Below are 12553 nucleotides of genomic sequence, written 5' to 3' on the forward strand. Positions count from 1 at the left end.
AGATATAGTAAAACAAAGTAGCTACAATAACCAGTTTGTTAAAACAAAAAAATACAACAATAAAAAAAATCAAGGAAAGACCCTGCACAAATCTGTTTTGAGACTACTTTTTAAAAGTGCATAATGATAACCTTTGACAACGTTTAATTCAGGCGCGAAAAGAATTAATATCTATAGTGCATGAGCACAGAGAGATTTGAGAGTGCACAGGACACAGTTTGAGTGAGAGGAGAGACACGTTTTAATTGCGCGCACTCTCTCCGGGCGAGAGCAGCGTGTATCTGAGCGAGCGCGTCCGGTTTTGTTCGAGAGCAAGGGAAATCCGCGCGCGAGCGGAGAGATTCGCGCTCGCGCATTGTATTAATGTGCTTTCGCGCTACAATAATGCGCTCTCGACATTTGTCAGTAAAATAACGCCATAATAAGAGGCCTCCATTCAGGCTGGCTTCCAGCCACGAGAACTGAAGCATCAGCACTGACACGCACACTCAAACAGAGCCTCCATACCCACAGCACAAGGCCACACAACAACAGTCATTGTCAGACCTTCCTCTACACCGAGCTCAGGCACAATAGAGCTAGTCTGTGCTTGGAGGAAGTGATGGAGTGATTGAATGACGCACCTGGAAAAGCCTGGTGAAGATGTCGAACTCAAAGACGGAGATGTAGTCGTTGCAGGTGAGGTCGATGGTGGATTTGAGAGCCATGGCCTCCAAGCCCGAGCTGATGGGGTGAAACTCATGCAGGGCCTGCCGGAACACCTTCCAAGGCACGATGGTCCTGAAATTCAGAGAAATGCAGGTTATGTTATAAGAATCAGACTGTTTTCCTGTTCCTTAAGCTTGTCAAAGTCCAACTTCTTTTGTTTTTCCATGAAAATGTGGCATGTTAAACAGTTACGAGAACAAAGAACACATTAAGCGCCTCACTTGTCCCCAAACGATCTTCTCCAGAACTCTGCGGCATCCGCTTTGGTGATTCTGAAGTTATCCCCTTGAAACAGGCCGTTGGGAAAGATGGCTTTGAGCTCGGCGAGCATGTGACTGAATATCAGCGACAATTTCGTCAGGTTTCGTCTGAAATAGAGGAAAGAGAACAGCTTTAATTTCATTGAGAGTGTAGCGTCTGGACCAATCAGACACACCATTTTTCATTAGATTTAACAAATCAGTTATTCATTAGATTAACAAATAGTCACAGACCCCTCACCCAAGTGAATTACATTTGCAAATTACCATGCCCTTACACAAAGGGTCGTAAAACCCTCCAGTAATTGCAACCTCCCGCTTGGGATTTCAGCCTTTCTCATTGGACAAGCCCATCTTGAGAGGCGTGAGCTAGAATGTTCCTAAGGACACCCTAAGTTTGCGCCAGGCCTCGGGCCTTGACTTTCCATTCACCTAGATAATCTGACTCAACTGGTTCTTTTCCAACAACCAACTTCAGCAAAGATCAACTTGAGCCTTCAGATTGCATCAGGACTCTGTCAGACAGACAAGACGTGCAAGTATCAAACTTAGTCTTATTAATTGATACATTAAGTATCATTTGCACCTTTTTACAAAGGTGTGTTTGAACTAAGAATCTGATGTTTCCTTCAGGCTTTAGATGTGCTGAATATCCAATGGTCCCATAGCTTCATGCTTTATTTCTCTTCTCTTTACTGCCTAAGCTTTAATCCTGTTCCTATACCAACTGTATGCGTGTGTGTGTATGTGTATGTTAGACTAGTTTAAGTGTTTATGTAGTTAATAAAGTCTTACTTGTATCACACTTGACGTTGTTCATTGTTTGCTCATAACTGGAGTCCCTAATCATGCAGATTTATGCTACAGGTTCTGTGTAGTATTGTACAGCAAGAAAGTTATTTTCCTTAACCAGGAAATTAACATTCTTAGAATTGACAGACAGTTGACCCTGAGAGGTCAAGTAAATACTTACAGCGGATCTAAATATTTATAATTAATTATAACTAATTATGATTAATTATTCATATTTCCCCTTTGAGCTGATTCGCTACAAGAGGTTTGATAAACCCATAAAACAGTCTCTGTAATTTAATAACAAGACACTTTAAGACCAAGCAAAGAAATTGAATGGAACACAATACACCAATATGGTCTCTACATGTAAATGTCTTGTATTAAAAACACTTCAAAGTTTGAAAATACAACTTCCAACAGATCCCCAGTATCTTTTTTCAATTAATTTCATTTCAATTAAAAAAACAAAAAACAAAAGGTGGCTTGAATACCAACCACTAGAACACAGAAATAACTTTTACTGTATCATCTGATAGCACTGCAAAAAAGTGACATTCTTCAGTATTTTTGTTTTTTTATTTCTGTCATTTTTCCAATGCAACTGACTAAACATTCTTAAATCAAGATACATTTACTTGAAGCAAAATGACATAAGTCTTGTTTTATGAGTTTGTGATTAAAAAGTACAAATATCTGCCATTGCCACATTTAATGCAATGACTTTTATGAATTTAAGACATTCTGCTCCAAGTTAAGACCTTTTTCTGAATTTTTTTTGTGGAAGTTCGAATTACGTATTAAGGCCACTTTAAGTCCTGCAGAAACCTGTAATAATTAAGGGCCATGTTATTTGATCAAACTTATTAAAGTAGACCTATTATGCCCCTTTTTACAATATGTAATATAAGTCTCAGGTGTCCCCAGAATGTGTCTGTGACGTTTCAGCTCAAAAGACCCCACAGATATATATTTTTAAAAACTTATTTTTTATTAACCAACATCATAACTACATTTTACAGAACGACAAGAAGAGTACAGAGCAAAGACAAGAAAAAAAAATTGGAATAATACACCACTATAACGAAACCATCAAAACCAATAAACACATAACAACAGCCTTGGATGGGATCAAAATGTTCAATAATGACAAAGAGCTAACCAGCCAATCTATTCAAATGAAAAAACAAAAAGGTATTTAAAAGCTTCCACCCCATATCTCACCCAGCTCTAGATCATTTATTATATCATTTTGTAAAAGCCTATTTTGAGTTGAAGCAGAAACATGCTGTTTTCGTGCATGTCTCTTTAAATGCAAATGAGCTGCTGTTCCCCGCCCCCTTTTCCAGAATAGGGCTGTGTTTTACAGCTTGTACATCAGATAGGTACTCTGCCAAAAAACATCTGTTCGGTTTTGATTATCATACCTATCGCACTGAAATCATGCGTTTAAAAAAAACCATATCAGTTTAAACTTCTGATATACGGTTTTCTGAGCGCACACATCCAAAGCACACACAGAAACCTGCTGTCACATGGCACGTGAGTACTAAACTAAGTTCTCTTTCATGTCTTATTGCACTTAAACTGTCAAATACACACAATTTTGTTAAAAACACAAGTTAAAAAAACAGTCGGTTATGTCTGTGAAGGTAAACAGCTGGGAAAAACTGCATGTTTATATTAGATCTGTGTGGCAGCTGTGTAATATACAGTAAATAATTCAATAAATCCACTGCTCTCTTGTCTCCTCTGAGGCAAAGACAGAACCGTTAGCATGCTTTGCTCAAACATTTGCCATGGCGTTTGAACTGGTACACTGTTGTTGCTAGCGAAAACACAATGGTGGCGCCGTGGGTGGAAACTTACAGATTAAGGGGCAGTAATATTACAATAAGATCTCCATTCTACGTCAAGGGGGAACAAAGTTCGAGTGGCTAGTTTTTTTCACAAGCTTGCAGAGAAAGGCTTACCAAAAAAAATTTACAGGTTTGTTCTTTTTCACGTTTTCTGGGTTGGTAGATGCACCAAGGACCTGATTATAGCAGTTAAACAGAAAAAGTCAGATTTTCATGATATGCCATGTTTAAATCTGAACATGAAATATGAGGTTGTCTCATCAAGAGCGATAATAGAAGTTATTTCTCCAAAATCAGCAGAGAAATGTGAAAACATCAGCAGATTCTGGAGTCGAGCCTGGTGGTGATTGGGTATTTCTGTGGCCAGCGGGCACAGTGAGGGAGCGCGCTAGGCCCATATCAGCAAGGACTGAATGCCTGCTGCATTTTTCTGATTCCACCGACTCTGGGCACATGAGCCCAAGGCAGGCAGGCAGGCGAGAGCAGGGAGGGTCGTGCTGCACAGCAGGGGGAGGAAGTGGAAAGAAAGCCATGATTTACAGGGCAGCACAGTGGGGGATTGTACAAGCTCTCCAGCCTGGGGAATTGACATGCACAAGAGAGAGCCTGAGTGTGGCAGCGCCGCAGCTGCCTCCAAAAACTGAATCCTTACTTAGACTACAAGGGAAAAAAAGTGAGAAAAGGAGTGTAACAAAAAAAAAATGCAAGAGTGGAGTGTAACTACAAGAGATGAGAGCAAGCAAATGAGAAAAATAGCTTGCGCAAAAAAATAAAAAAGTTTCTGTTTTTCTCACAAGCAATAACTCTTCTTTGTGAAGGGCTCTTTGGATTAGCGCTGAAAAAAGTTTATTCTACGACTAATGTGTTGCATTTCATATGCTTCCTCTGGTCATAAAGTGCCCCAAACAAAATGCACTGATAATAAAATTCAAGCTTAAAAATAAAAATTCAATAAAAATGAAATGATAGATTATGAGAAAGTTTTACTTCCAAAACTAAATACTACTACTACTACTAATAATAATAATATTAAAACAGTTGTTGGTCTTCTTCTTCTTAATAATAAAATTAATTTAAAATAATATTTCATTACTATTAAAGGTAACAATAAAACAAAATGTAGCATTCAAATATGCATGCATTTTATCATGTACATCAAGTCCGGATAACACGGTTTACAACCAGTAAACACTTTGCTGTAAAAAAAATTAATAAATAAAAGTAAGTAGAAAGGGTAGATGCCATATTTAATTTAATGTACTGTAACAACTTAAATTCCCACTGGCTTCATAGCTTGCGTTTACATACTTCTTTATCTATGGCTCTGGGAACAGTTGTTGTTTGTGGCAAAAGGGTGCCAATGTGCCTTCTGGGGAAGCCAGCTGTGCCATGTTTCCTCTCTCCAAAAGGACACATAAGAGGACTTTGGCAATGACATTTGTGTGGTGACTGAGGCTACAGGCCTTTGGTGTAATACAGAGTGGCACTTTCAACCAAAATGTTTGCGAGCACGTGCATGCTTGAAAGAGTGACACTCACAAGTGAATAAAGTGAAGCATGAAGGAGATCCAGGACACGTTCAACTCTGTATATTTACGTAGATTTAAACCATAAGGGAGAAGAGAGGCTTTCGGCAGGATAGTCAAACTAAGTAGGGCACAGATGCACAGAAAGCCCAGGCTCATGCAGCAGAGCTCACTCAATCACTCACTAAAGCTGTTGTACGAGGACGGCGTTTGAGAGCTGCACTCAGCTAATCCCAGAGTCAGAGTTCACTCTTCAGAACAATAACTCAAGCCCTCATGCTGACAAACAATCACATGTCTTTGAATTGGCTAATTCACATCAGAAAGGGAAAACCAACACATCCTATGTACAAATAATATGCATGCATTTCTACTACACAGAATGCTTACAGAAATAAGTCAAATGAGTCAAATGTACAATTATCTGAATGACACACTGCATCTGCTGAAAAATGTACAGTCAGTGGACATACAGAAATAAAGTAAAATAGATGCAGTATTTGATTTAATGTAAACAACAATGAAACTTGTTACTATTATAGATGTACAGTGATAGATGGGATTGATGAACAGCATTGATTATTCAGCCAACAAATCATTGAAAATACAGTTTTCTGAAAAAATTCCAGTGGATAAAAAGTAAATTAATTGATTAGCTGTAAAAATTACGCAACATTACCCAATGACATTAACTTCCACTGAACAAAATATATAGGTCTGTAGTATGTCAAAACATTGGTTTCATTGGCACTACATTATATATATGTATATGACTAAGGTTAAAGTTGTGGTAAAATTGTGATAAAAAACAACACCTGGGTAAAAGTCATCAGTAAACAATGTGATCAGTCTTTATGTCCAAGAAACCTACTTTATCAATGGTCAAGGTTCATGCATTTCAGTATGGGATTTCGGACACAGCCATAGTGCTTCATTATTGCTGTTTCATGTTTGCCTGCATTAAAACAATCCATCTCCTCCTCCCCAATCTCTCGGTTGGCCGGCCTCTCCTTGCAGTTTCTGTAGGCCAAGCCCTGCCTAGATACTGTGCTTTTGTCAGCTTCCCTCCTCTTTTGGCCTGACCTTTGACCTGCAGCTGGCTGCTCCCTTCCTGTTTCCTGTTTTCTATGATAAAACAGCCAAGCCAACTGGAGGAAGCGAGAGTGGTCCGCTCGTGCCCACAGCTGATTATCAAAGAGTCTACAGTCCAGAAGCGTCACACCTTCAGTCTCCCTTTAGCGCTGACCTCCATTTATCCACACGCTCAAAAAAACACAAGGACCAGTTTGCACTAGTTTACACTAGCATTGCTCAACTAATGCACATTTCAAAAGCCAACTTCCCCATAGCTTCTAACATTTCCCCAAACATTAGACCTGTTGGTGTCTAAGGAAGTGACTTTCTCTGCCACTGGACACTATTTAGGTCTAAACACTGTGTTCATGAGAACAGATCATGGATTTTGTGTTTCCTTGTTAACGCAGCCACCCTTTGACAAATTTAACTGTCCGGAACTGGCTTCACACCGGATCTCTGTCAGGAAGTGGTGGTGACAGCAGTAATACACCCAAGCAAACACACACACACACACCCCTTTAAATAAAACACATACACACAAACAAATTGTGTTCACGGTGATCTGACGCTGTCTATTCCCATCCATTGTGTCATATATGAGGTGACTTCCAGAGAAGCGGTCCTCTGGTGGGATGCAGGACTATTTTAATAAATGCAAATAATATAATGCAACTAAGGATACAATCACGCATGACTGTGACAGCAAAATAAATAGGCTTTGAAAGGGTGGAACAACATATCCTTATCCAAGTTACTCATCTGACACACGATAGAAGCTATTCAAATGAAACGGCCACTAACATGGACAGGTTATGTGGCATGCCATTATTTCCCAAAACAAAACCAGACTAAATATGTAAAGAGACATTTAGAAACCAAATTTGTTTATTTCCATATTTAACTTATTTTATGTTTTTACACACACTAGCTTCAAAAGTTTGGGGTTAGTAAGTTGTATGTTATATGTGACCCTGGACCACAAAACAAGTCATAAGGGTCAATTTTTCGAAATTGAGATTTATACATAATCTGAAAGCTGAATACTTGAGCTTTCCATTGATGTATGGTTTGTTAGGATAGGACAATATTTGGCAGAGATACAACTATTTGAAAATCTGGAATCTGAGGGTGCAAAAAAATCAAAATACTGAGAAAATCACCTTTAAAGTTGTTCAAATTAAGTTCTTAGCAATGCATATTACCAATCAAAAATTAAGTTTTGATATATTTACGGTAGGAAATTTACAAAATATCTTCATGGAACATGATCTTTACTTAATAACCTAATGATTTTTTGCATAAAAGAAAAATCGATCATTTTGACCCATACAATGGTATTGCTGGCTATTGTTACAAATATACCTGTGATACTTAAGACTGGTTTTGTGGTACAGGGTCTCATACAGTATATTACTTTTTACTTGGGGAATTATATGAAGAGCAAACCGGCATAAAAGAAAAATTGATAATTTTGACCCATACAATATTTTTTGGCTATTGCTAAAAATATACCCAAGCGACTTAACACTGGTTTTGTGGTCCAGGGTCACATATGTTAAAATAGAATTTATTACTGTGACGCAAAGCTGAATTTTCAGCAGTCATTACTCCAAACTTTAGTGTCACATGATCCTTCAGAAATTATTCTAAATATCAAGAAATATTTCTTATTATCCAAGTCGAAAACAGTTGTGCTGTTGAATATTTTTGAGGAAATACTGACTTTTTCCCCAGGATTCTTTGATAAAAAGAAAAGCATATTTAAACTAGAAATCTTTTATAAGATTATAAATGTCTTTACGGACATTTTTTAATTGCATTCCTGCAAAATAAAAGAATTAAAAAAAATACTGGCCCCAAACTTTTGAATGGTAAAATATGGTTTATAATTAATAAAATATTAATAAAATTCAATATTTGATTTTAAGGTGGAAGTGAAGCAGTCAGTTAAGTTAACATTATTTAGTAAAGTGATTTCCACTTTGATTAAAAAATATATAACAAACATGATTAATGTAACTGTGACGAGAGGGGCGGGGCCGAGAGCCGTGGGAACGGAGCGAGGCCGGTGGAGTATTGCTAATGCGCGACACCTGCGCCACTCACCGGTCTCGAGTCTCACGGAGGAGCTCCGGAAGGATAAAAGTAGGAGTGACAACAGTGAAAGACGAGAGAGGACCAGGCCTGGAGTTTATTTTGTGTTTTGGTTTTGTTTGTGCGCGACAGTTGTCCGCGAGGGGCTGTCGCACTATTTTGTGTTTGTTTATTTTATTATTAAAGTTTGTTTAAATGTCCGCCGGTTCCCGCCTCCTCCTTCCCGACCTACGAACTTTGCTACATTGGTGCCGAAACCCGGGAGGAAGGAGGGACACGCTGCCAGAGATCCCTCGCCGCTGTGGTGAATCCGCGGTGCCATCGAGCATGGCGGAGCAGTGAACACACAAATGTTATTTTAACACACAAATAATTTGGTTTTCACCATAATTTGGATGAATATTCAACATCAAACTGTTTATATGCTAAGTTTTGATCGTGGTATCCCAAACATTGTTTTCATAGTGCAAGGTGATGTAACCAGACAACTCTCCATCATTCATGTCGCATTTTATTGTTATGTCAGACTATTAAGACATATGCATTACATTGACTGGTTCACCAGTTGTATGTATCATATTTTATGTTCACCTGCGAATACAATCAGCTTTCCTGCTGTTAACAGGAAGTATTGTTTAACTAATCACCTAACATTATCTGAACAATCGGACCAATGCTGCTTCCTCAAAGTTTATCATTCTCATGTGTTTTAAGCCTTGTCAGTTTAAATATTAAAGTGTTTAAGCCATTCAAGCGTGAGACAGCACGGAATAGATTTCAGTGCGGTATTTACACGCTGTGATAGACCTTTTCTGAAAGAGATTTAAATGCGGTACTCAGGCGTTGTGATAGATCATTTCTGTTCGCGCCGGCGGCGCTGCACACACACAAAGCCACAGCTCGGCTCGGACAGCACGCAAGTAGGCTACCAAATTGAGCTTTCTGTCGCGCCTTCATCAGCAAATGCACACAAAGCACGTCGGAATGACAGTCTTGAGGAGTATCCACGTAAACGAGTATTGTTTCCGACCCGCACTTTACCCCAAACCAGCAGGTTCACGACTACTTCAACCCCTAATACTGCTCGGTCCCATCGCCGTATCGGCTCAAATGCATAGGCAATTGCACTTATTATGGACTTAACAGTGCTTTCAAGGTAATCTTCCTCCATTTCAAAACAAGCGTGTGTTCAAAATGTAAAGAAATGCTTCTATTACTTCACTGGCCATCGGAGCGAACCAACCCCATGACGTCACACGCGGTGGTGTGCGGCGCCCTTGCTCTAAAAGCTATAACAAAACAACCTTTTTTCTTTAAAATGGTTACATTAATCATGTTTGTTATATATTTTTTAATCAAAGTGGAAATCACTTTACTAAATAATGTAAACTTGACTGACTGCTTCATTTCCACTTTAAGGATACTTTAGTTTTATAACTAATTTCAGTATGGTGATGGATCGCCGCTTGAAATTTGGTCCTTCACTCTTAAAAATAAAAGTTCCAAAAGGGGGTTTTCACAGCGATGCCATAGAAGAACAGGTTTTGGTTCCCCAAAGAACCTTTCAGTAAACAATCCTTAAATAGAACCATTTTTGAAGAACATTTTAATCTAAAGAACCTTTTTCCACTGCAAAGAACCTTTTGTGGAAAGGTTCCATTGATGGTAACGGTTCTTTGTGGAACCATTGATGACAATAAAGAACCTTTATTTTTAAGAGTGTTTAAGCAAGAGTCAATGGTGTCCAACGAGTTTGGAATGACATGAGGGTGAGTAAATGATGACAGAATAATCCTTTTCAGGTGAACCATCCCTTTAAAAGAGCAGTATTTTAGAGGAAGAACTAAAAAACAGACTGAATTCCAGTTTACATAACCCTTGACTAGGAAACAAGAGAAGTGTGACTTTGAAAGCGAAAGAGATGGCAAAGCATGCCTTTTTTCTGTTATGTCTTCAGACAGCGGAGGAGAACATCACAGCAAGAGTATGAGAGCTGCATTATCAGTTAGTGTTCAGTCTGCCAGTGTGTTCAGCAGGCCATAAATAAATACAGTTGTCCCACTGCTAGTGTGTGGCTCTCAAACGTGCTTAGCTGGGCACGGCTTGGCTCTGTGTGGAGTGAGATGCAGGACGTAGTAACTTGAGCTGCAATACAATCCTTGGACGTGTTAACAGTGTTTCCATCCGAAACGCTCCCTGTGTGCGCTAACTCATGAAAAACAGACAAAACTATCTCTTTGACGGAAGTTTAGACGTTATTATCACTTTGTTCATGACACTGGAGCATTGGCTGCTCAGCTCCATTGCTTTCAGGCTTGTTGGTTCCTGCAATCCCTCGAGAACCATATAACTCACTAAACAATGAATGATTAATACAAAGAAAGCTTAATTAACACCCCACAGATGTGAGCCTTGAGCTACACCTCAAGCATGATATTTTAAGACTTTGGACCAAAGGGGCTTACTATCAAAAAAAAATTAGCTTGTTTGATAGAATCTTTTGATTGTGTTGTTTGATGGCACTTGGGTTTCCTCTGATAAGAGTAGGAGGTACTAAATTTAATTTAGAGCTAAACCACAAAACACAGGTGAACACATCATTGGCTACAAGTTTATTTTTTTCACCAGCCTATGGATTTACTTACTGGCGGAAATGTACACAAACAAAACAAAACAAAACTAAAGACAAAACTAGAGAGAAAAAAATAAATAAAATAAATTTAAAACAAAAAACAAAATGAAACAAAAGAAAAAACACATTTAAAAACAAAACCAAACAACCAACAAACAAAACCCCCAAGTATTTTTATTTGCTGTGTACAAACAAAACTTTTTTGGCATGTTAGGTCATCTGTAAATTCCTATTAATTTCCCTCCAGAAATCAAATGGAAACTAGGTACTGTAGTAAACTTGAAATGTTCCCCCACGGTTGGGCGGTGCCTCCCCTGTCGACTGCATGTATGTAGTCTGAAATGTTTCCTTTGTTTTATTCCAGATTTTCTGCTACATCTCATTTACACTTTCCAAGTTCAAAACAATTCACAGAAAGAAACATGTAGAAGGATGTTAAAGGTGCCACAGAATGCATTGATACAATATTTTTAATTGTTCTCTGATATCTACATAGAAGGTATGTGGCTTAGGTAAGGGCAAAAAATCTCCAGAAACGGTTTTACATGTCCATTTACAACCCTATCCAGGTCTGCAGTAGCAAACAATAGAGTGCGCTCTGCTGGACAAACTAAGTAATTACACAATTCCAAGCATTTTATCTGCGTTATTATGCTCTGTAAAAAAAAAAAAGTAATATCGGCAGCATATCTGCGGCATATTCGCCGATACCGATATATCGGCGACAGGCTCATATCGGCCGATAATATCGGTAAGACGATATATCGGTCGGGCTCTAGTACTTACCACACATTTTACAAGATCAGATGCTTGTCAGTGGTGCTCAGGATCTGTAAATCATTCGCCATCCTCCTCAGTCATCTCTCCTTACTCTTTTTATGTGGCAAGTGAAATCTTATGTACTGTAATGTAACAGGCTACTGCTAGCAAGCAGCTAACCATGTCCCTTTAGTGGCTCGCGTTATTTAATTAGAACGCACGTTATTTGTTTTCCGTGCCTTTCTGAATACAGACACCAACCCATCCCTGCACATCACATCCCCTGCACAGCCTGGAACATAACATTTATTTCCATGATCTGCCATTTTCGCTATTATCCTCGCTTGTTTCTTCACAATACCTGCAGAACTTCTGATGATTCGGCTGTGCAGGTTCGGCTGGCGGCTGGCATAGAACATGGGCAGGTATATGCAAATGTTGGAGGCGTACATATTAGTGATCCCGACTGTAACGTCACAGTCGGTGTTATGTTCTGATTCACCTATTTTTCAGTGGTCTTTTGCATGCACGAGATTTACATAAGGAGGAAACAATGGTGTTTGAGGCTCACGGTTAGGCCTGTCACGATAATTAAAATAACCGTCTAATCGCGATTATTTGATCTAACCTTCAAACCTTTTGATCTTGTTTCAGACAACAGCGATTATTGTGCTTTTTATACGAGACAAGGGGGAGTCATACACCAAAAGAAACAGAAGAGCACCAGTTTGCTTTTCATGCACTGTATAGCCTATACAGGGCTCCAGACTCATTCTTCCCACTGGCCGCTCTTTTGCAACTAACTTTCTCAGCTGGTTGCACGAGCACATGATTTGGTCGCAATAT

General features: G+C 38.9%; 1 protein-coding gene across 1 annotated transcript in view; it reads right to left on the reverse strand.

Annotated features, from left to right (window-relative positions):
* Window positions 1-578: 578 nt before the first annotated feature.
* Window positions 579-12553, reverse strand: part of LOC107743732 (E3 ubiquitin-protein ligase CBL-like) — a 23505-nt gene continuing 11530 nt past the window's right edge. Inside the window, exons 3-4 of the mRNA XM_016557124.1 lie at window positions 930-1076; window positions 579-780 (exon numbers count right to left, since the gene is read on the reverse strand). Of these exons, the coding sequence (XP_016412610.1) occupies window positions 579-780; window positions 930-1076 (349 nt within the window). The remainder of the gene's footprint in view (window positions 781-929; window positions 1077-12553) is intronic.

Source organism: Sinocyclocheilus rhinocerous, unplaced genomic scaffold, assembly GCF_001515625.1.
Source record: "Sinocyclocheilus rhinocerous isolate Xijiao unplaced genomic scaffold, SAMN03320098_v1.1 scaffold166, whole genome shotgun sequence".
NCBI lineage: Eukaryota > Metazoa > Chordata > Actinopteri > Cypriniformes > Cyprinidae > Sinocyclocheilus > Sinocyclocheilus rhinocerous.